The following is a 21,724-nucleotide window of genomic DNA, read 5'->3' as shown; positions in this document are numbered from 1 at the left end:
GCAATTATATGACTTCAGAAATGAGATTGACTTCTGCCCTCTGTAGCAAACCATCTCTGTCAATTCATTAATCTCTCAGTTATGGAATGTATATTCTACTAATTGAACTTTTAGACTCCATTAATAGTATTTTATTGGGTTTTACTTTATTTCATTTGAGTTTAGAGTAACCTCTGTTTGGAATGTGGAGGGGAGGGAGAAATACTAGGCACATTTACTCCTGCAGTGAAATAACACCTTTATGTTTTAGAGAGTACACACTCAAAATTTTTATAATTGCAGTATTTTGTAAGTCATTGATTTATTTTCAAAGAGATTAAGCTGTGCATTATAAAACTCCAGAGGCCACTGATCGATCATGTGGAGTTGCAGTTTGGCAAACCTGTAGCCCTCTATTCAGAAGCTTTGATAAATATAAAAATAATGGGATCAAGACCACATTAAAGTTTAATATGATGAATGACTTAGTCTGGCACAATTGTTTTGCAACCTTTTTTCTGGAAACAGACCTAGATGTTAAAGTGTGTTCTGTTGTCTTTGCAGGCGAGGAATTGCCTTGGCCTCCTTAGGAGGCCCAATTTATGCAATTGGAGGGTTAGATGACAACACTTGCTTCAATGATGTGGAGAGATATGACATAGAATCTGATCAGTGGAGTACAGTGGCACCAATGAATACTCCCCGTGGAGGAGTTGGCTCTGTGGCCCTAGCGGTAAGTTTATGTGGCACCTTGTTCATTGGATTGCATTACATCATATCCCTAACCAAATAAAGTCTGGTATATTCATATCACTAATATGCAGTTAATGACTGGTTTGTTGTACATTCTGGTCTACTCTTAGAACAGCATATAAATCAATTCAAAATCTAATGCCATGTTTTTATTTTTTCTTTATCTAGAACCATGTTTATGCAGTAGGTGGCAATGATGGAGTAGCTTCTTTATCTAGTGTGGAGAGGTATGATCCACATCTGGATAAGTGGATAGAAGTTAAAGAAATGGGTCAACGAAGAGCAGGCAATGGAGTTAGTGAGCTCCATGGTTGCTTATATGTTGTTGGTGAGTGGATAGTATTTCTCTAATTTATTACAGGATATACAATGACATTGTAATAAAACAGTATAATTATACAAATTATATTGCATTTAGGCTCAACTGGAATGAGTCCTAAAATTTGCTTTGAATTCTTAAGGTTCATATTCATGCTTTTTTGTTTACTTCTTCATCTTTCATGTTTAAAACTTCTACCTCCATAATTTTACTAGTAGTAGCAAGTTTACCAGGAGGCCCAATTTATGCAATTGGGTATATATAAGGGGATCACATTTAAATAAGATATGTATATTTTAAATATAAGCACACAATTTGAATGTGTTTTGGTACAATAAAATAAATCTTTAAAGATCTAAGACATGTTTTTTCATCTTTATTTCAAGGGAAATGTTGACTATGTTAAACAAATGTGTATATATTTCATAGGCATAATGGCCATTGGCATCTGTATATTGCTTTTGACTTAATGAATTGCAGACTTGGAAGGAACCACAGGGTAATGCTTTCTGAAAACTTTAATATTCATATGAATAATCTGGAAACATTGTTAAACTTCAAGGGAGGGACCTAGATTTTGTATTTCTATGGCTTCCAGGTGATAATGGATGCTACTTCATGTCCTCTCAACACACTTCCAGTAGTAAGGCTTTAAAGGACTATGAAATGGAAATAATAATGCTTATTTTTTAGAATTGTTTTAAGATTAGAGATACTATACATTAAGAATCTCAAACTTAATCCACTACTTTGTAGTTACCCCAAAGATAGGTCAGTATATTGTGATTAGCAATCCTTTACAGAGGAGGAAATAAGTTCAGAGAGGTGGACACTAGCATGTCACACTTCCGTTGATGTAAGTTGTCTGGTGTTATATAACTTAGTTCTTGATAAGAGAGTGGGATTGAATGTTGCCTTGTTAGCATTTAAATATTTGCGAGAAATAGAAGCAGTGCTGAATCCTCCACTGCTTATGTGTATTAAAGAAGAAACTAACATCATTTACCTTTAGATCTTGCCTGATTTTCACAGCTCTGTGAGGTAGAGACTCACAGTGAATAATATACTAATTGCCACATGCCTACAAGTGATACAGCTGGAATTTGAACTTGGGTCTGTGAGAACCAAAGGTCTTACATCACTGCCACCTCTTGCAGCTACCTACATAGCATAGGAATTGACATGTATTATATATGAATAGGAGTATCATTGTTGCTGTTCCTTGTTAAATCTTCTAGGCCCTTATAGTTAGAACAAATGGTGAAAACAAAATGGACTTTTGTTGAACATTAAAAAAAAAACATCTCTAGGTCATTCAAGTCCTACTTTAAGAAGATACAACTGATTTGAATAAGAAAACTTTGAAGGTAACTATATGTAGCTAATTGCATCCTGCCTTTTCTATTCCTCTGCTTTGAATTCTTTATTATAAATGTATAGGGAAATGATAGGAAGCCAGTAAGAAAGAAGGCTATGAAAAATATAACTGTTAAAAAATTAATCTTCTACATTAGCATGAGCAGTAATTCAAACTAAACCCTTTATTATAGTGAGAAAATGTTTTTTATCTTTGTTGTGGAAATGACACTACTGTATACATTTCTCAAAATTAATCGATTATGCACATGAAATTGGTGAATTTTATCTCAGTTAAGTTGACTTAATAAATTTAAACCTATTGGAGAAGTTGACTGTCAGTTTTTTTTCTTACTGATCTTGTTTCTAAAATGATGGTAGTTATCAGCATTTTCTGTCCTCAGGAAACTTGGCTTAGTCATGAAAGAAAGCTATGAAGCCTAAGAAGAGACACATTTATTTTTAAAGGAAAGAGCACTGTTAAAATAACTGTCTATATATTTTAACCCTCAGGAATGTACAGTGTTAGAATGATCTGTAAAGAAGACCGTCATCATCTAGAATATGTAACATGAAGATGCAGTTTTAGCAAAAAATTGGTGGGAATTCATAGTCTACCATCTCTGTAATGGGCAGTTACCATATTAAGGGAAACAAAACTTTACCATATATAAATGAGTCAAATGCTTTAGTGTAGTTTATTCATTTCTCAAGCCCTCCTACTGTTTAAAGTATGCAGTCTCCACAGAGAAGAAATCTCAGTGTGATCTCGCTTACCCCTAGAAGGCTAATGACAAATTAAGAATGTTTGTGTGGGTTTTTTTGTTTTCTGTTTTCCCTTAAATTAGCTTCTTAAATATGAGACTCCAGTTTTTTCCACTTTTAGGTTTTTAATCCCAGTATTGAGGTAAAATACTCAAATTATCTTGAATCATAGAAAATGTATAATAGGAGTTGGTAGTGGTAATAAATAGGTTATTAGGGCCAATTTTTTTCCTGATTTTCTCTTTTTCTAAAATGTGTTTAAAAGATTGAGTTGTAGCTTTTGAATTGAGATTTAGTACATGATTTCTGTAAAATATAATGCGACTTTAAAAATCTTTCTAAATATAGGTGGTTTTGATGATAATTCTCCTCTGAGTTCAGTTGAGCGATATGACCCTCGAAGCAACAAATGGGATTATGTGGCAGCACTTACCACTCCCCGGGGTGGAGTGGGGATCGCAGCAGTCATGGGCAAGATCTTTGCAGTTGGTGGTCATAACGGCAATGCATATTTAAATACAGTAGAAGCATTTGATCCAGTGCTGAATAGGTAATTTTCATGTTTTCTCTATGCTTTAAGGGATTTTCCAGTAACGGGTTACTCCAGAGGGCTAATGCTAAAATACTGCTAGATGCAGTTAATATAAAACATTAGGATATATTTATCCATCAGGAAGCTTGCTGTTTTCCCGTGATGGGAAGTTTTTGTCTTTGGTTGGTACTTTGAGTAAAGTAAGCCATGCCTGTATTAAGGTAACATACTTCCTTACCTCTCTTTCCAGGTGGGAGCTTGTTGGATCTGTGTCTCACTGCAGAGCTGGAGCAGGAGTAGCTGTATGTGCCTGTTTAACTAGCCAAATTCGAGATGTAGGTCATGGATCCAGTAATGTAGTTGACTGTATGTGACCTGAGTTCCAGCCAACCACCAACAATTTAGTTGTATGTGATGGGCAAGAAAGACAAACAGAATTTCCTAAGATCACTTATGAAGAGTTTAACTACTACTAGAGTCTTAAATATAAACTGTTGTATTGTGACTAAGTGCAACACTGGAATGATAGGTAAAAAATTATTAGTAATAAAGTTAATTATACTTCCTACTTCAGCAAATAATGGACTAGGGAAGGAAAACAGTCTGACCTGAAACCATACCTTCTCCAAAAAATGTTTAAGGTAGTGCCAAAACCATGAAATCCCCCTTTTAAGAAAATTTGAATGAATCAAAATGTAAAATGGAGTTCTTTGCTGAGCTTTTACCTTTTTTTTGCCTAAAGGTGTTAACCCTGGGTGGTAGGTTTTTTCTAGAGATTAGAATCCATTCATCAACACAGGGATATCAGGACACATGAGAGAGCTGCTCCTTTTGAATATGGTTTCTACTTGGTGCTGATGAATTTATGCCTTGCTTTTTTATCTAGGGGTTGATTTTTCAATTTCTTGGATATTTACGGAAGTAGAAAACTGCTTTATCTTTCTGAGAGCCACTTGGCTGCATTTCTGGAAGCTTATAGGAGTGCTGGAAGCAGCCCTTAGTGTCAATTTGAATTGTTAGGATGCCAAAAGATCTAGCTGAACTAATTCCATCTGAATAAATCTATACCTTTATTCTTTCATCTCATGTAAAAATGGATTTGTTTCATAATAAGCAAAAACTGAACCAGAGGAAATATTAGAAGAGAAGGCTTTAGAACTGATGTTATTCTAGCGCCCAGTTGAGTGCCCTTGAGAAGCAACGGTGATTACATGACTCCCTATTGAGAGGAGTCTGAAAAGATGTTTCTCTTCTTTAATTATTTGATTTTGAACCCAAGATTTATTATCTTTTTATTTTGCTGTTTGCCACCATCCTGGTTTTTCTAACTGTACAGAATATGGGTTTATTTATTTTCAGAAAATGAATCCATTTACAAAAATCCTTTATATACTTTACTGATTAGTTCAAGCCCGTCGTTACCAGTAAAAGATACTGTTGGTAAAAAAAAACACCAAGAAGATTGAAATGACTGTTTTTCCTCTTATAGTTAGTGCTCTCCAGTATGTTCATTGACTTTAACTGAAACTATTTCTACACGTTCATTTGGAGCCATGATAATGATACACCTACTGATTTCACAGTTCTTCATGGTTTTAACCAGCATTATAAAATGGCCAATTCATTATATGTAAATATTTTTATAAACATTTATGAAGAGTATTAAAATACTCTGTTTTGTATTTGGAATGCAGTTTGGTACTTCTCTTGTAGGCCTTCCTACATGTTCCTTTAGTCATGCTTTAGAATTTAGTGCTCCTTGCTGGTCAGTCATCTGGTTCACACTGCCCCCTGCCACCCAGCCCGGAAGTCCATTGCCTAAAAACCTCTGATGGTCCTCATTCAAGTCAACCTGGCTTGTCAGTACAATAGGGCAAAAGCCACATTACAGATGCTGGTGTCTATTGGTATAGCAGACCAAAAGAAGAGGAAAAAATTGTGTAAGGGGGTCCAGGCCAGCAGATAAAGGTCTTTCATGAAGCAGACTTAAAAGTATCTTAATTATGCCATTTGTTACTGTCAGCTTATGGGCAAGTTTGTAAGTCACTGCTGAACCTGAATCCGTGTTCTCTGGTGTAACTTTATATTTCAGTCAATCCCCAAAGCATTTAACTGCAGCATCCACTGGACTGACTGTAAACAACTGGCTTCATATGGAAAATAAGTCTCAGAACCTGGCATGAACTGTTTATTTCTCATGGCTAATGGAGTTCTTGTATTATAATGCTTGTCCGGCTATGACTGCCAGTATGTTTGTTGTATTTATTTTTGTCAGGGAGTGGATGTGATCTCAGGTCTAAGATTATTTAAATGTTTTTTCTTTAACTTATTACTGCCTTTGTTGTATGTAGAGAGTTAAGGAGTATCAAGGTATTTCCATTTCTGTTTTTTACTATACAATAGTCATCTAACATACTAAGTTGGTACCCTGCTTACCTGTAAAATAGAACTACTCAAGAGGGAAGTAAAGTGAGGTAAAGGGAACACTTGGCTGTTATATTTTGTATGGATAGTCAGCATAGCCTTGAAGGACCTGGCAGTGGTATGAAAAGATAAATAGTGGAATCAATATGCACAGTCTCTATTAAAAACACATTCTTTGAGATATGAAATGGGAATCAGGCAATTGAAAGATGACAGATATTCATAGGAATAAAGATGAAATAATCAAAGATGGTTGCTTACTTAATTGTGAGGCCTGTCACTTTACTCTCAGATGTTAATAGGAATACCAAAAAGTGATACAATATAGAGCTAAATGTTGAAATTGTAAGTGGAAAAAAAAATGTGAGAATTTGCATAGTATTTCTTCAAGAAATATTTCTAGGTGCTTTTGTATCATTAAAGCCACTACTTTCCTGTACTGTACTACCACTTTAAAAACAAATTGCTTAATATTGTTTTTGACAAATTTCACTGTATTCTGTGTAACTAATTGATTATTTTAAATGTTTGAATAAACTTTGTATATACCCTGTAAGAGGTATTGTTTATTCTCTTAATTCCCAAGTGAATTTTAAACATATAATGGTAAACATGCCTTGATAGGAGATAAGCTGTTCTTAAAAATGGTAAACTTGAGAATTTTGTTTCCTTTTCCACTGTTCCACTTAACCAGCTATATACTCTGCTTTCACAAGACAGTAGAAATACATTTAAAGAAAGACCATTTATTTTTCATAGTCTCTTGGCATTATAAAAATATTTCTGGTCCCTATTTCTTTATCGGGTATGGAGGAAGGGGTCATTTCTTTCCTTTTTTATTGAGATATAATCAACATATAACATTCTCAGTGTGCATGATTTGATAGTATGTATATATTATAAAATGATCACAATAAGTCTGCTTAACACCCATACCACACGGTTACAGATCTTTTTCTTGTGATGAGAACTTTTCAGCTTTCAGCAACTTTCAAATAAACACTTATCATTAACTATAATCACTGTGCTATACATTGCATTCCAGGACATTTTATAAATAAATTTTTACCTTTAAACCACCATCACCCATTTTGCACACACCCACTTAGTCACTATATTCTTTAGCAATACTTGATACATACATAAAGGTATATGCAACGTGGAAGTTTATTAAACTCATAAAACACCTATGTACCCACTCCCTAATTAAGAACTTGGTAGTGTTGATTCTACCATTGTGTTCCTTGTGAATTCCAATAGGCAGCATAACCCTCTCCAGAGGTAACTACTTCCTGGATCAATCATTCCTTTGTGTTTTTTCCTTTGGATTTTATGTATATATATCCCACATTTTATATAGTAGTATTGTACTGTATGTAGTCTTACATAATTTAGTCTTTTCATTCAACAGGTTCATTTTCAGAACTTATGGTGGGTATAGTTTTTAATTTTACAGTGGTAAAATGAACATTCATGTAGTTTCTCGGTATATATGTGAGAGTTTCTTTAGAGCATGTATCTAGAAGCGGAGTTGGTTGTATGTGCCATAACAGCTTTTTAAGTTTTATAAAATAATGGAGTTACTTTCCAAGAATGGTTATGCCAGCTTACAGTATGGTTTATCATTTACTTGATTTTTTTTTCATAGTGAATTTTTTTTTCTTTTTATTGGTACTTGATATTTTAAGACCTAATCCTTGCCAATATGGTTGTAAAATGGCACTTTATTGTGGCTTAAGTTTGCATTTTTTCTGATTGTTAATGAGTTGAACATGTTTCCATGATTATTAGTCTTAGTGTTCTGTGAAACACTTTTTGATGTCATGTCCATTTTTCTATTTTTACTAGAGTTCTTAATAGAATACTAATATTTTTTTAATTGCACATATCTTCTCCCAGTTTCTGGCTTATCTTTTCACTATTTTTCTTGGTAAACTTCATTTTAACATATTTAAATGTTCTTTTTGTGTTTTAAGATTATTTCTTAACAGTCTTTTGTAAAAATCAGAAAGTCTAAGTATTTAGTCCACCTGGAATTTGTGTATGTGTGAATGAAGTAATTTCATTGTTGTACTATGTGAATAACCAATTTTTTTCATATTGTTTATTGACTAATTCATCCTTTTCTCAGGGACTTTATTACATGGCCAATTTTCATGTAAGTAACCATCTATTTTGGAACTTTCTTTCTATTCCCTTGGTCTGTCTAATCAAGGTTAAATGGCACATTGTTTTAATCACTATAACTTGATTAAAAATCTTAATACCTTATAGAGCAAGTCTCCACTCCTTATTTTGGAGTGTTCTTGAGCTTTTGCTCTTTCATTAAATATTAGAATTCATCTGTCAAATTCGTTGGAGGAAAAAGGCTCCAGGTTTTCTTCTTTTTTTAATTCCATTATATTGACTCTTCCTAGATTTGCTATTCTTTATCAGAGCAAGGAAATTTCCTTTTATTTCCAGTTTGCTAAGCTTTTATTAGGGGGGTTGAATTTTATGGAACTTATTTCATCTCATAAACGTGTTTACTATAAGGTTATAATCTGGTAATATAAATTACATTTAAATATTTTTAAAATATTGAGCTATCTTTATTCTTGGGATAAACTCAACTTGATCATTAATGTTCATTTTTAAAAATATACTTCTGAACTTTAATTGCTTATGTTTTTTGGTTTTTTTTGGTACCATTAATCTACAGTTACATGAAGAACATTATATTTACTAGGCTCCCCCCTTCACCAAGTCCCCCCCACAAACCCCATTACAGTCACTGTCCATCAGCGTAGTAAGATGCTGTAAAATCACTACTACTTGTCTTCTCTGTGTTGCACAGCCCTCCCCATGCCCCCCACACACTATACATGCTAATCGTAATGCCCCCTTTCTTTTTTCCTGCCCTTATCCCTCCCTTCCCACCCATCCTCCCCAGTCCCTTTCCCTTTGGTAACTATTAGTCCATTCTTGGGTTCTGTGCTTCTGCTGCTGTTTTGTTCCTTCAGTTTTTCTTTGTTCTTATACTCCACAAATGAGTGAAATCATTTGGTACTTGTCTTTCTACGCCTGGCTTATTTCACTGAGCATAATCCTCTAGCTCCATCCATGTTGTTGCAAATGGTAGGATTTGTTTTCTTCTTATGGCTGAATAATATTCCATTGTGTATATGTACCACATCTTCTTTATCCATTCATCTACTGATGGACACTTAGGTTGCTTCCATTTCTTGGCTATTGTAAATAGTGCTGCGATAAACATAGGGGTGCATCTTTATTTTTCAAACTGGGCTGCTGCATTCTTAGGGTAAATTCCTAGAAGTGGAATTCCAAATGGTATTTCTATTTTGAGTTCTTTGAGGAACCTCCATATTGCTTTCCACAATGGTTGAACGAATTTACATTCCCACCAGCAGTGTAGGAGGGTTCCCCTTTCTCCACAACCTCGCCAACATTTGTTGTTGTTTGTCTTTTGGATGGTGGCCATCCTTACTGGTGTGAGGTGATATCTCATTGTGGTTTTAATTTGCATTTCTCTGATGACAAGCGATGTGGAGCATCTTTTCATGTGTCTGTTGACCATCTGAATTTCTTCTTTGGAGAACTGTCAGTTCAGCTCCTCTGTCCATTTTTTAATTGGATTATTTGCTTTTTGTTTGTTGAGGTGCATGAGCTCTTTGTATATTTTGGATGTCAACCCTTTATCGGATGTGTCATTTACGAATATATTCTCCCATACTGTAGGATGCCTTTTTGTTCTATTGATGGTGTCCTTTGCTGTACAGAAGCTTTTCAGCTTGATATAGTCCCACTTGTTCATTTTTGCTTTTGTTTCCCTTGCCCGGGGAGATATGTTCATGAAGAAGTCGCTCGTGTTTATGTCCAAGAGATTTTTGCCTATGTTTTTTTCTAAGAGTTTCATGGTTTTATGACTTACATTCAGGGTCTTTGATCCATTTTGAATTTACTTTTGTGTATGGGGTTAGAAAATGATCCAGTTTCATTCTCTTACATGTAGCTGTCCAGTTTTGCCAGCACCACCTTTTGAAGAGGTTGTCATTTCCCCATTGTATGTCCATGGCTCCTTTATCATATATTAATTGACCATATATGTTTGGGTTAATGACTGGAGTCTCTATTCTGTTCCACTGGTCTGAGGGTCTGTTCTTGTGCCAGTACCAAATTGTTATGATTACTGTGGCTTTGTAGTAGAGCTTGAAGATAGGGAGCGAGAACCCCAACACCCGCCCCCCGCCCCACTTTATTCTTCCTTCTCAGGATTGCTTTGGCTATTCGGGGTCTTTGGTGTTTCCATATGAATTTTTGAACTATTTGTTCCAGTTTGTTGAAGAATGCTGTTGGTAATTTGATAGGGATTGCATTGAATCTGTAGATTGCTTTGGGCAGGATGGCCATTTTGACTATATTAATTCTTCCTAGCCAAGAGCATGGGATGAGTTTCCATTTGTTAGTGTCCTCTTTAATTTCTCTTAAGAGTGTCCTGTAGTTTTCAGGGTATAGGTCTTTCACTTCTTTGGTTAGGTTTACTCCTAGGTATTTTATTCTTTTTGATGCCATTGTGAATGGAATTGTTTTCCTGATTTCTCTTTCTATTAGTTCATTGTTAGTGTACAGGAAAGCCACAGATTTCTGTGTAATGATTTTGTATCCGGCAACTTTGCTGAACTCCGATATTAGTTCTAGTAGTTTTGGAGTGGAATCTTTAGGGTTTTTTATGTACAATATCATGTCATCTGCAAATAGTGACAGTTAACTTCTTCTTTATCAATCTGGATTCCTTGTATTTCTTTGTTTTGTCTAACTGCCGTGGCTAGGACCTCCAGTACTATGTTGAATAACAGTGGGGAGAGTGGGCATCTCTGTCTTGTTTCCTACCTCAGAGGAAAAGCTTTCAGCTTCTCGCTGTTCAGTATGATGTTGGCTGTGAGTTTATCATATATGGCCTTTATTATGTTGAGGTACTTGCCCTCTATACCCATTTTGTTTAGAGTTTTTATCATGAATGGATGTTGAATTTTGTTGAATGCTTTTTCAGCATCTATGGAGATGATCATGTGGTTTTTGTCCTTCTTTTTGTTAGTGTGGTGGATCATGATGGATTTCCTAATGTTGTACTATCCTTGCATCCCTGGGATGAATCCCCCCTTGGTCATGGTGTATGATCCTTTTGATGTATTTTTGAATTCGGTTTGCTAAAATTTTGTTGAGTATTTTTGCATCTATGTTCATCAGGGATATTGGTCTGTAATTTTCTTTTTTAGTGGGGTCTTTGCCTGGTTTTGGTATTAGGGTGATGTTGGCTTCATAGAATGAGTTTGGGAGTATTCCCTCCTCTTCTATTTTTTTGGAAAACTTTAAGGAGAATGGGTATTATGTCTTCTCTGTATGTCTGACCAAAGTAAATCCATCTGACCTGGGGGTTTTGTTCTTGGGTAGTTTTTTGATTACCACTTCAATTTTGTTGCTGGTAATTGGTGTGTTTAGATTTTTTGTTTCATCTTTGGTCAGTCTTGGAAGCTTGTATTTTTCTAGGAAGTTGTCCATTTCTTCTAGGTTTTCCAGCTTGTTAGCATATAGGTTTTCATAGTATTCTCTAGCAATTCTTTGTATTTCTGTGGGGACCGTCATGATTTTTTCTTTTCTCGTTTCTGATTCTGTTGATGTGTGTTGATTCTCTTTTTCTCTTAAGAAGTCTGGCCAGAGGCTTATCTATTTTGTTTATTTTCTCAAAGAACCAGCTCTTGGTTTCATTGATTTTTTCTATTGTTTTATTCTTCTCAATTTTATTTATTTCTTCTCTGATCTTTATTATGTCCCTCCTTCTGCTGACTTTAGGCCTCATTTGTTGTTCTTTTTCCAATTTCGATTATTTTGACTTTAGACTATTCATTTGGGATTGTTCTTTAAGATGCCTGGATTGCTATATACTTTCCTCTTAAGACTGCTTTCGCTGCGTCCCACAGAAGTTGGGGCTTTGTGTTGTTGTTATCATTTGTTTCCATATATTCCTTGATCTCTATTTTAATTTGTTCGTTTATCCATTGATTATTTAGGAGCATGTTGTTAAGCCTCCATGTGTTTGTTAGCCTTTTTGCTTTCTTTGTACAATTTATTTCCACTTTTATACCTTTGTGATCTGAAAAGTTGGTTGGTAGAATTTCAATCTTTAATTGCTTATGTTTTGCTTAGGACTTTTCCATCTATGCTCAGAAGCGAGCTTGATCTGTAGTTTTTCCTTTTAGTGACCTTGTCTGTTTTCATAGTTTTTGGTATCAGAGAGGGAGTTACAGAGTATTCTCTTTTCTATTTTCTGAATTATTTAACATTTTAACACTGAAATCACCAGTTTTTTTAACACATTTGATAGAATTTACTTGTAAAACCACCTGGTCTACAGTTCACTTTTGCAGAAAAATTACCAATTCAGTATCTTACTGGTTATAGTGTTGTCAGGCAGCTGTGCAGGGGGAGGTGTCTCCCTGCACACCAGGTGAAACCTCAGCCTGGGTGGGGGAGGGTTCTTGACTCTGAATGAGAAAGAATTCTAGTACAGATCAGACAAGTGTAGGTAAGGAAGGAATTCATTAAAGTGAGAGTGGCAGTGTATGGCAGCAGCTGTGCAAGCAGCAAAGAGCAAGGAAGAGCAGAGGGAGGAAAGGGGAGCTCATTGAACCCCTGCTCGACATAGGGCAGATCCTTTGCCAACTCCTGAAGCCAGGGTCACCTGGCGTCCAGTATCTGCCTGAGTCTGCATGGCATGGGAACTAAGCCCCTCCTACCCCAGGACTTGGGGGAGCCTCAGAGCACTGGGTGGAGTGAGTGTTTTCTGACAACTTCCCAAAGGCAAAGAAGATTTTCAGGCAGGCTACTAAAGAGCATGATCATACAGCTGCACTCTTGTCCAGGTCACCCAGCTGATGGGGACTTGCAAGGCCAAATCAGTGATCTGAGTAGCCCTTCCCTACTTGTCTAGAGTAGAACAGAGACAGGGTAAGGACTTGTGCTTAAGTCTAGAAAATAGAATAAAATAGCAAAATAGCAAAGGCACCACTGGGAGAGCACAGAAACAAACTGCAGTTAAGTTGAAAGTGAGATGTCTTGATTTAAGGCAAAAAGTACACAGTTGAAAGGGGAGTGCGGGCAACCTCAGAGAGGAGGTGTGGTTAAGAGCTTGGAAATCTTTTAAGGCTTTCAAGAAAGGGGCAAAGGGGGGTGGAGGAGGACATAGGCTTGTCATGTGGTCTCTGGAGAGACATGTCACAACCGATAGTCTTCTATCCTGTTAGGATAAACTTCACACAAGAAATTTCTTGATCCTATTCTCCAAGTTAGTCGTTACCCTCAAGCAGTGGGAACATATCATTTAGGACTATTTGCCCTGCCTTAAGATAGGGTCCATTATCATATTACCATATAATGTTAGGAATCTTACCTCCTAACTCCCTGGTTTTAAAAAATGGAATCTCAGCCTCAAGATGGAGTCCCTCCTGTTCTTACTGTATGGTTTACATCTTGGCATTTTTTATCATAGGCAGGAAAAGTTAATCATAATGCTTGTCCCATGTCCCTGCCCTGCCTCAGTAGGATTTTTAAGTCAATTTTGTTAAGTCTCATATTTTAAAATACCATCATTTGGTGGATCTCACATTTTATATGTACTATTTTCATTTATGCTCATTTCCAAATATTTTTTAAATGTTGTTTGACTCATGAATTTATATTTTAGAATACCAATATTTTTAAATTACCAGATTAAGTTTCATTTGGTTAGTGGTCATGATCTGTATGATTCCACTTCATGGAAATGTACTGAGACTTGTTACAATGGCCTATTATGAAGGTAAATTTTATGTATTATTGAAAAGCCTGACTCATTTTGGTGCAATTTTTTGTACAATATATCAAACTAGGGAATTGGGCTGTTCAATCTTGAATATATTGCCATTTTTTCTTTTGGCTAACATTCCATATTGTTTTCAACAATGAGATATGTTGAGGTTTTTGGTTTAGATGTATGCTAATTTCAAAGAGTTGAGCATTTCAAACGTGTGTTTTCAGACATGTATCTGATTTTGTCCTGGAAGGGAGCTCTCACTGGTTACTTGTTTGTGGGGCCAGGAATACTTACACCCTTTTTACTCCCTCTTGCTATTGGGGAAGGCAAGCGTTGCTGTGTTGCTTTCCCCCTGCTCAATTGCTAATACTGCACTGGTCTTATATACCTGTTCAAATTTTGGGTCTCCTGAAACACCTTGTTTGACTAGAATGCTGTACATAGATTTTTTTTTATTTTGCTGGATCCAACTTGACCTGTTTTATTTGGAATAGGATTAAGTGGTCATAAATTTTACTAGCACCTCCACTATTTCCCAAGAAACTTTTTTTCTTAAATGAAGGTTTTTTGTTTGCATACCCCCTGCCAGTTTTTAGTGGTTAACCTTGAAATTTGCAGTGCATATTTAAGAACCTATTAACATAGTTAAATGCCTTCCTGAACAATGAGGGCCTTAGAACAATAAAATTCATCACCTTTATCTGGTATTTTAGTTTACCAACCTATATTTAAACATTATTAAATATTTGGGTTCACTTTGGTTTACTTTTGTGTATCTCAGACATTCCTTTGAGAAAAATTTTTTCCCCCTAAAGATGTATTTTTAGAAGTTAGGGAAGTTCTGTTCAAGGAATATTTTTGTTCCTCTGAAAATGTATTATTTCACTGCCATCCTTTTTATATTTTCTTAAATTTACTTTTTAAGCTTTGAAGTATAATCGACAAAATTATATATTTAAAGTACATGAGTTGACACATGTATACTTTGTGAAATGATTATCACATCCATCACTCATTTTCCTTTGTGTGTTTGTGGTGAGGAGCTATCAGGGTCTACTCTCAGTTAACTTCAATTCCACACTTACTGATACTCTCGATCATTTAACTACATTTCTACTTGATAGTTTTCTCCCAGAAATTTGAAGTTATTCTAGTGTCATCAGGTTTCGTTTAGCTTGTCAACTGCTATTCTTTCCTTCCTATGGGACCTCCTTTTAAGATCTTTTCATCCGTTCTGTAGCTTCACTATAGTGAGTCTAGATGTGGGTCTTTGTAATGATCCTGCCAGTATACACTATGATTATGGTGTCTGTCTGCTCTAAAAATCTCAGCCATGGACTCTGGGTATTACTTCTCTTATTCTGGGACTTCTAATCTTCCTAATTTTCACTTCAGCTCTGTGTACTTCTTTTCATTTCCAAAAGTCTTAATGCTGCTTTTCCTTTTGTTTCTTTTTGTGCATTTTATGCATAGACTTTTATGCCCTGTGGCTTAGTATCTGGAATTTTTCCTTATGGTGCCATTCTTGTGGTGATTTCATTTTGTAAATGTAAACATGTATGTAGCTGAGCCTGTGAGAATCCAGAGGTTCTAAATTGGGCATTTTCTCTCATGAAAGGTTTTGCATTTGCATCTCTAGGCCAGTAACTGCCCTTGGGACATCTTAGCCCCCTTATTGGTTCCTCAGGGTCCAGCTTATACATTTGGCTTCGACGTGATGCTGCTTTCCTAAGAACCCAATAAGGCATTTAAAAGTATATTGTTTATAACGTAGCCAAGGTCTAGTAGTGAGAGCGCCCGTCAGGTGAGCCAGTCTCTCATAACCCCCTGGAGAGCGTTGCCACCACCATTCCACAGCTAATAGGAAGGGCATAGTTTTGGTAACTACTGGACCCTCCTGTAAAATTTGTTGAAAGAGCTGAGACCTTAACAGACTGAGCTTTTTCAGTCCCATTCAAGTAAAAATTTTGAGTTTAAACTAGTTTATAAAAGGAAAATTCATAAAATATAAGATTACTTGGCATAGAGATGCCTATTACTTTTTATATACACCAGACCCTCTAAGCATTAATGAGTTATAAATCCCAGACTCCAAAGTGCTGATGTAAATTCCACAAAAATAACTCTATTCTGCCTGAAACTTTCAGGAAGTGTTTCTTTTGGCCTTTAGCCAAAAGTAATTAACATTTATACCTGAACCATAAATTCCCTGGTTTCCCCCTATTCCTCTGCAAACAATGATCTTTGTTCCTATCTGGAAACCAGAGCTCAAAACTAAATGACACAGTGGCTGTTTGTATTTTATTCTAACACAGAGGGCTCTAGTTTTCCTCTTGTTTCATTTGTTGAAACCTATTCTAATACAGTGCTAATCAGTGTGGTGTTTTGGGAATCAGCTTTATTGGGTTAAAACTTAGATGAAATTCACCATAACTGCATTTAAACATTTTCATCACCCCACCCCCAGCCCGCCCCCACAGATTCTCATGAGCTCTTCTTGCAGTCAGTCTCCACTTGCCCTAGGCAACCACTGATGATAAAGTTGCCTTTTCTGGGTATTTCGTATAACTAAAATTATATATTGTATATAGTGTTTCCCTTCTGTCATTTAGCATGATGTTTTTAAGATTCATCTCATCCATAGTCTAGTATTTTTATTGCTGAGTAGTATTCCATCTTATGCAAATACCACCTTTTGTTTATTCAGCAGGTAGTCATTTGGACTGTTTGCCATTATGCATAATGCTGCTGTCAGAAGTTCAGAAATCACAGTAGAAATTTGTGCACACACCAAAAAGACAGTGTGTGAGCAGTAAAACCAAAACATTCAGTGAGGCTCAGGAGTACATTGTTATAAAGCAGCTTACACAGTGAGAAAGCAGTGACTGTTTCTTCTTCACAGCAATTGTTTATAATAGAATTTTTTTAATGATAGGGAATTGGTTTGTGGTCACCCCTTATCAACCTTGGGAGATGAGTTCAAGTTTTGCTTTTGGTTTTCATAGTTACAAGAAATAGCCGGAGTCAAGTTAGTTGTATGTACAGAATAAACTAAATCAAGCTTTGTATGACTAAACTGACTTTGGGAATTTTCAAGGGTGGTCTGTTTTTGATTTATGTAGTTGTTCATTTCATCCACTTGTCTCCTCATATGAATAACTACAGACAGACATTTAAAACCCTCGAGAGTACACAACACACTATGAGGGTCAATAACACAGTTGTAAGAATAGTCAAGGTCCCCAGAGGCTAAGATTTAACAAATTAACCAAATGCGTTTCAGTCTTTACGAACACGCACTTACACAGGCCCGTGCTTGCTTAGGACAGTGAAGATGAAGAGGGTTGTTATAGGTGAACTTTTCCTCTAACTTAGCTCACCATATGTGGGCAATCAGGTAATTTAGTAAGCCATTCCTATGGAAACACAGAGGTTGAGTTCCAGCAAATTAAAAACTCAATTTGTGAGTTTGGGGAACAACCAGTTGAGATTTCTAGATGTCGAGTTCAGATCATCTCCAGATGGAGTGAGGGCAAGCAGGGGCGACCTGACATTTTCCTGGTTTGCAGTGTGAATGCCTCTGGGGATCCTGAATGGTCACATCGCAACAAGTACAAGATAGAAAATTCGAAGAAGTCATCACAGCAGCTCTCTCTTATCAGCTTGACCAGTTTCAGTTTCATAGTGATTCCAAGTCAAGCAAGTGGGAGAAAATTGGGACTGTTGATTTGTGGAGTTCTCACCAATTACTGGAGGAAACAAGAACTCAGTATCTAGTCAATAGATAGAAAACAAAACCTCACAAAGACAACAGTGCTAGAATGTGATATCCACGAAGGTGTGTCACTGAAATGATTTTTTTCTCTCTATAGAAAGCATCCCCATTTCTTTGTCTGCAATTAAATCTAGTTTCACTACATTGGGCCTGATTATTTACGTAAGTGCAGCAAGAATAGTGACTTGGCTATATTGGTTCTTTTAAATCTGTTTTGCTCCCAAGTTTTCTTGAGGTTCAGACTGGACTTTTAAAAGCTTCTTGAGGCTAAGAAACCAGGCCAAGGACTTGTCCAACTGTATTCCGTTACAAGGAGAACAGACTCTTACTGAACTTACACACATACATATATTGTCATGAAAAGTAAGAGTTACCAAATTCTGGAAGGATCAAGTAGGGAGAAAGAGATAAGTATTTCAACCTTTGTTGCAGGCAAACTTTACCACATGAAGTTATAGCTAGTTTAAAAGAGAAAAGCAGGGGGTCCTTTATATCTGGAAAATAAAACATTAAACAGTGTTTTAAATGAAGTCACAAAAATTATCTTCATTGTTTATTCTGTCTTATGTAACTGATTTTTGATTTGCTTCATCTTCAGTTGGAAAACTGCTTGATGCATCAAAAAATTTTCCAATAGAAGTTTAGAAATTCTTACTCAGGCCAATGTTAGGATCTGAAAGTTATCAGAAACCTGAATTTTCGAATGCTTGTCAGGGTCTTTGAAGATGAAGCATTTTTGTAAAAGCATCAGAATGAAACAATAACTATAGCTATTTTTAAGTCTTTTGTCATTTACAAAGATCAGATAAGAGTTCATATATATATACCCCCAAAATTATGCAACTGACAAAGATTATTTTAAATTAATAGGTGGAATTAATTATGACTAGTAACATTATACATGTAGTTTCTGGTTTGTATAACCTTCCTAGGTATAAATGATACAGTTATACTATTTTTTTTACAATGTTGCCTGTGCAATTTAATATATAAAATAAACCTAATTCACATTCTGTTTTTACTTCATTCAGAATTTGCTTTGGGGAAGTTTGTCAAAACATTTGATCAAATAGGATCATAGGCCACTGTGAAATAATACTTAGTTAACTCTTCAACCAAAGTGACAAAAGATTTCAAAGGCAAATACAGAAAGTTTCCATTATTTTTCTTAGTATTCAAAGACTTGATAAACACAATGTGGAGCCCAGGAAACATGTTCATAAGACACAGAATCTTTATTTCCTAGGCAGATTACATTAAAGGTAGAAAAAATTTTGTCCTTGTAACCAAATTCTAATTTTCCATCAATGTATTTTTGATACCAGAATTCTTCTTTAAACTTAAATATAAATCCATTCCAGTCTTGGTTTGAGAACATATAAAATTCCTTTTCCAGAACCTGCTGCAACTTTGCTTCTGATCAGGTTTTGTCTTATCTTTTTCCTTGTTCTGGAATAATCATTTTACTTTAGGACAAAACTATTTTTTTCCCTTAGCAAAAAAAAACAAGAAACCACCCCCCCCACCCCCCCACCCCCGGTCCTTCATACTTTTCCTTATCCATTCGGTTTTTTGTACCTGCTTTTCATATGTATTGTCTTTCACCCTTGTTATCTAGTAGTCTCAATTACATATATTAAGTAGAATTCTTAACCTCTAGAGTCCTTATTTCCTGGGGAAAACTAGAAGTTTGTGGACTGACAAATATGTAAATACATTTCATAATTTCTAGAAATACATCCTTATAGTAAAATTCAGTGTGGCACAAAACATGTTTATTAATAGACCCAAATATCTTTTGTCTCTCTGTTAAGTTAAAAAGCCAAAAGTAGGTAAAATGCCAGTTTATCTTATTTAGAAATGATCTAGATATTCAATGAATATCCATTTCATTCAACTTAGTATAAACTTTTATGTATTTGTAATTACTTGCTTTAGACAATTATGCTTGATTAGACAGCTAACAATCTTTTACTTGTTGACATTTTAAAGACATGTCTGCTTTTATTGAACCAACAAATTAGTTTTTACTGAAGATCACAATTTATGTAAAATTGAAAAATACTTGGATTTATATTTCTGAGTATACTTGATGTATATAAATGCTTAACTTTAAGCCAATTAAATAGAGCTCTTTACAAGTCAATTTTGGCAATGCCATCAAGAAAAAAAAAGTCATCTGTAACATGAATACATAAATAGAAACATAGACATAGTTCCTAACAGCTTTTGTTTTAAAATTCTTGAGCCATGTCTCAGGTACAAAACTCTAATAGTTGGATCTAAACTGTTTCTGACAGATGCAAAGTTATGGTTACCTGCTCAGGTGGCCAAAAGCTTTTTGCTAAAGATTTTTTTATTTACATGCCATAAGGATCCTTTCAGAGGTCATTTTGGAGTCATTTGTCTTTTAGAAGCTTCTGCATACCAAAGAATGTACTCCACTGTCTGAGAGCTTTGGAATCCTTCTAAGGGTACCCTGGAAGATGGACTTACATGAGTTTAAGGTTCCCCAAGATGGCCACTACAATTCCAAAAGTTCACCCTTTTCATAAAAGGCACAAGAGTGCCTGGTCCATAGACCGGGTGGAACCCATCTTTGCCTTTACATTCCCCCAAACATCTTAAGTATGAAGGGCCTGCTTTCCCACAACTATTTCAGGACACAGGTAATCAGAATTAGGTGACTTACCAAGAAGCTTCAACAAGCAAAATACAGGTATGCACAATGAAGTAAGAGAGCTCAAAATGCAAAGAGAGCAGAGCTTGGATCCAAGAGAGACTTACTCAAGCCCCAGGACTGGTGAGAAAGCGGTGGGCTTGGTGGGTGCCAGCGCCTGGGTTTTGACTGGCCTCAGGTGTTACGGGTTTGTTTCTTTGGATCCCACTCCTGATGTCATGAAATGTCAAAAGTTCAAATATAACAAGTAAAACCAAATAATAGTAATTGGTAAAAATGAGTGTACGCACATACCAAAAAAAACAAGTTGGTAAACTGGGAGCACTCCAACTAAAACACCAAATAAGTCTCAGGGGTTCATTGTTTTAAAGCAGCTTATAGAGCAAGAAAGTAGTTTATTCTTGACAGTGATTGGTTGTAATTAGAATTTTCTTAAATGATAGGGATTTGGTTTGTGGTTACCCTGTTACCGACCTTGGGAGACAGTTCAAGGTTTGCTCGTGATTTTCAGAGGCATAAGCAAGAAATGACCAGGTCAAATTAAATAAGCTAAATGAAGCTTTGTTTGTATGACCAAACTCGTTTGCCCAGGGGATTTTCAGGGCTGGTCTCCATGAGGGAACACTGCCATAAATGTTTGTGACCATGCTTTCATTTATCTTGCGCAGGTTCATACAAGTGGAATTGTAGGGTTGTGTAGCAATGATTCTTAACTTTTTAAGTTCCCAAACTGTTATCCACAGTGGCTATACTGTATCATATTCCTATCAGCACAGTATGGGGTTTCCGGTTTCTCCTCATCCTAACACTAGCTGTAATCAAATAAAATGCCAGTACATTGTACTGAGTGTAAAGTGGTAGCTCAATGGGGTTAAATCAACATCATTTTTTTCCTACAGGAAATGGTTGCTCTCTAGTGGTACACTCTGCACATTACACTTGGAAAAGGGTCGCTAATGGGAAGCTTCAAACTAAAACTTGTTAAAATTTATATTCATGTTGTGCCTGCACTGTTTTGCACACTGAGTGCACTTTGATGCCACGTTCAAAATGTTTTCCTCATTACCACTATTAATAATCCTCAGACGCTGGCTAGCTGTGGCTTTTACTTAATCCCTGGAAGTGCATTATACTCAGAACTTAGCTTTTGTGCTTCAGATCTCATCTATTTTATGTACTCAGATCTTCTGGGGTCAGGGTTTACACCTGTGGAGTGGCTCATGCCTATGAAGAAGGGGAGGAAAAGCCCTGGGACAGTTTTGACTTAAACCTACCACATCCTTTCAAATGAG

The 21,724-nt window shown here is 35.9% G+C and overlaps 1 protein-coding gene across 4 annotated transcripts in view; it reads left to right on the top strand.

Annotated features, from left to right (window-relative positions):
* KLHL8 (kelch like family member 8) overlaps positions 1-6,684 on the top strand; it is a 68,089-nt gene extending 61,405 nt beyond the window's left edge. For all 4 annotated transcript variants that reach the window (XM_036896017.2, XM_036896016.2, XM_036896014.2 and 1 more), the window contains exons 8-11: positions 544-712; positions 901-1,060; positions 3,521-3,722; positions 3,955-6,684. In XM_036896017.2, coding sequence (XP_036751912.1) covers positions 544-712; positions 901-1,060; positions 3,521-3,722; positions 3,955-4,078 — 655 coding nt within the window. In that variant the 3' untranslated portion in view covers positions 4,079-6,684. The remainder of the gene's footprint in view (positions 1-543; positions 713-900; positions 1,061-3,520; positions 3,723-3,954) is intronic.
* Positions 6,685-21,724: the final 15,040 nt, after the last annotated feature.

The sequence above is a fragment of the Manis pentadactyla genome, chromosome 5 (assembly GCF_030020395.1).
Source record: "Manis pentadactyla isolate mManPen7 chromosome 5, mManPen7.hap1, whole genome shotgun sequence".
In the NCBI taxonomy this organism is placed as follows: domain Eukaryota; kingdom Metazoa; phylum Chordata; class Mammalia; order Pholidota; family Manidae; genus Manis; species Manis pentadactyla.
This window is presented reverse-complemented; position numbering and strand designations above follow the sequence as displayed.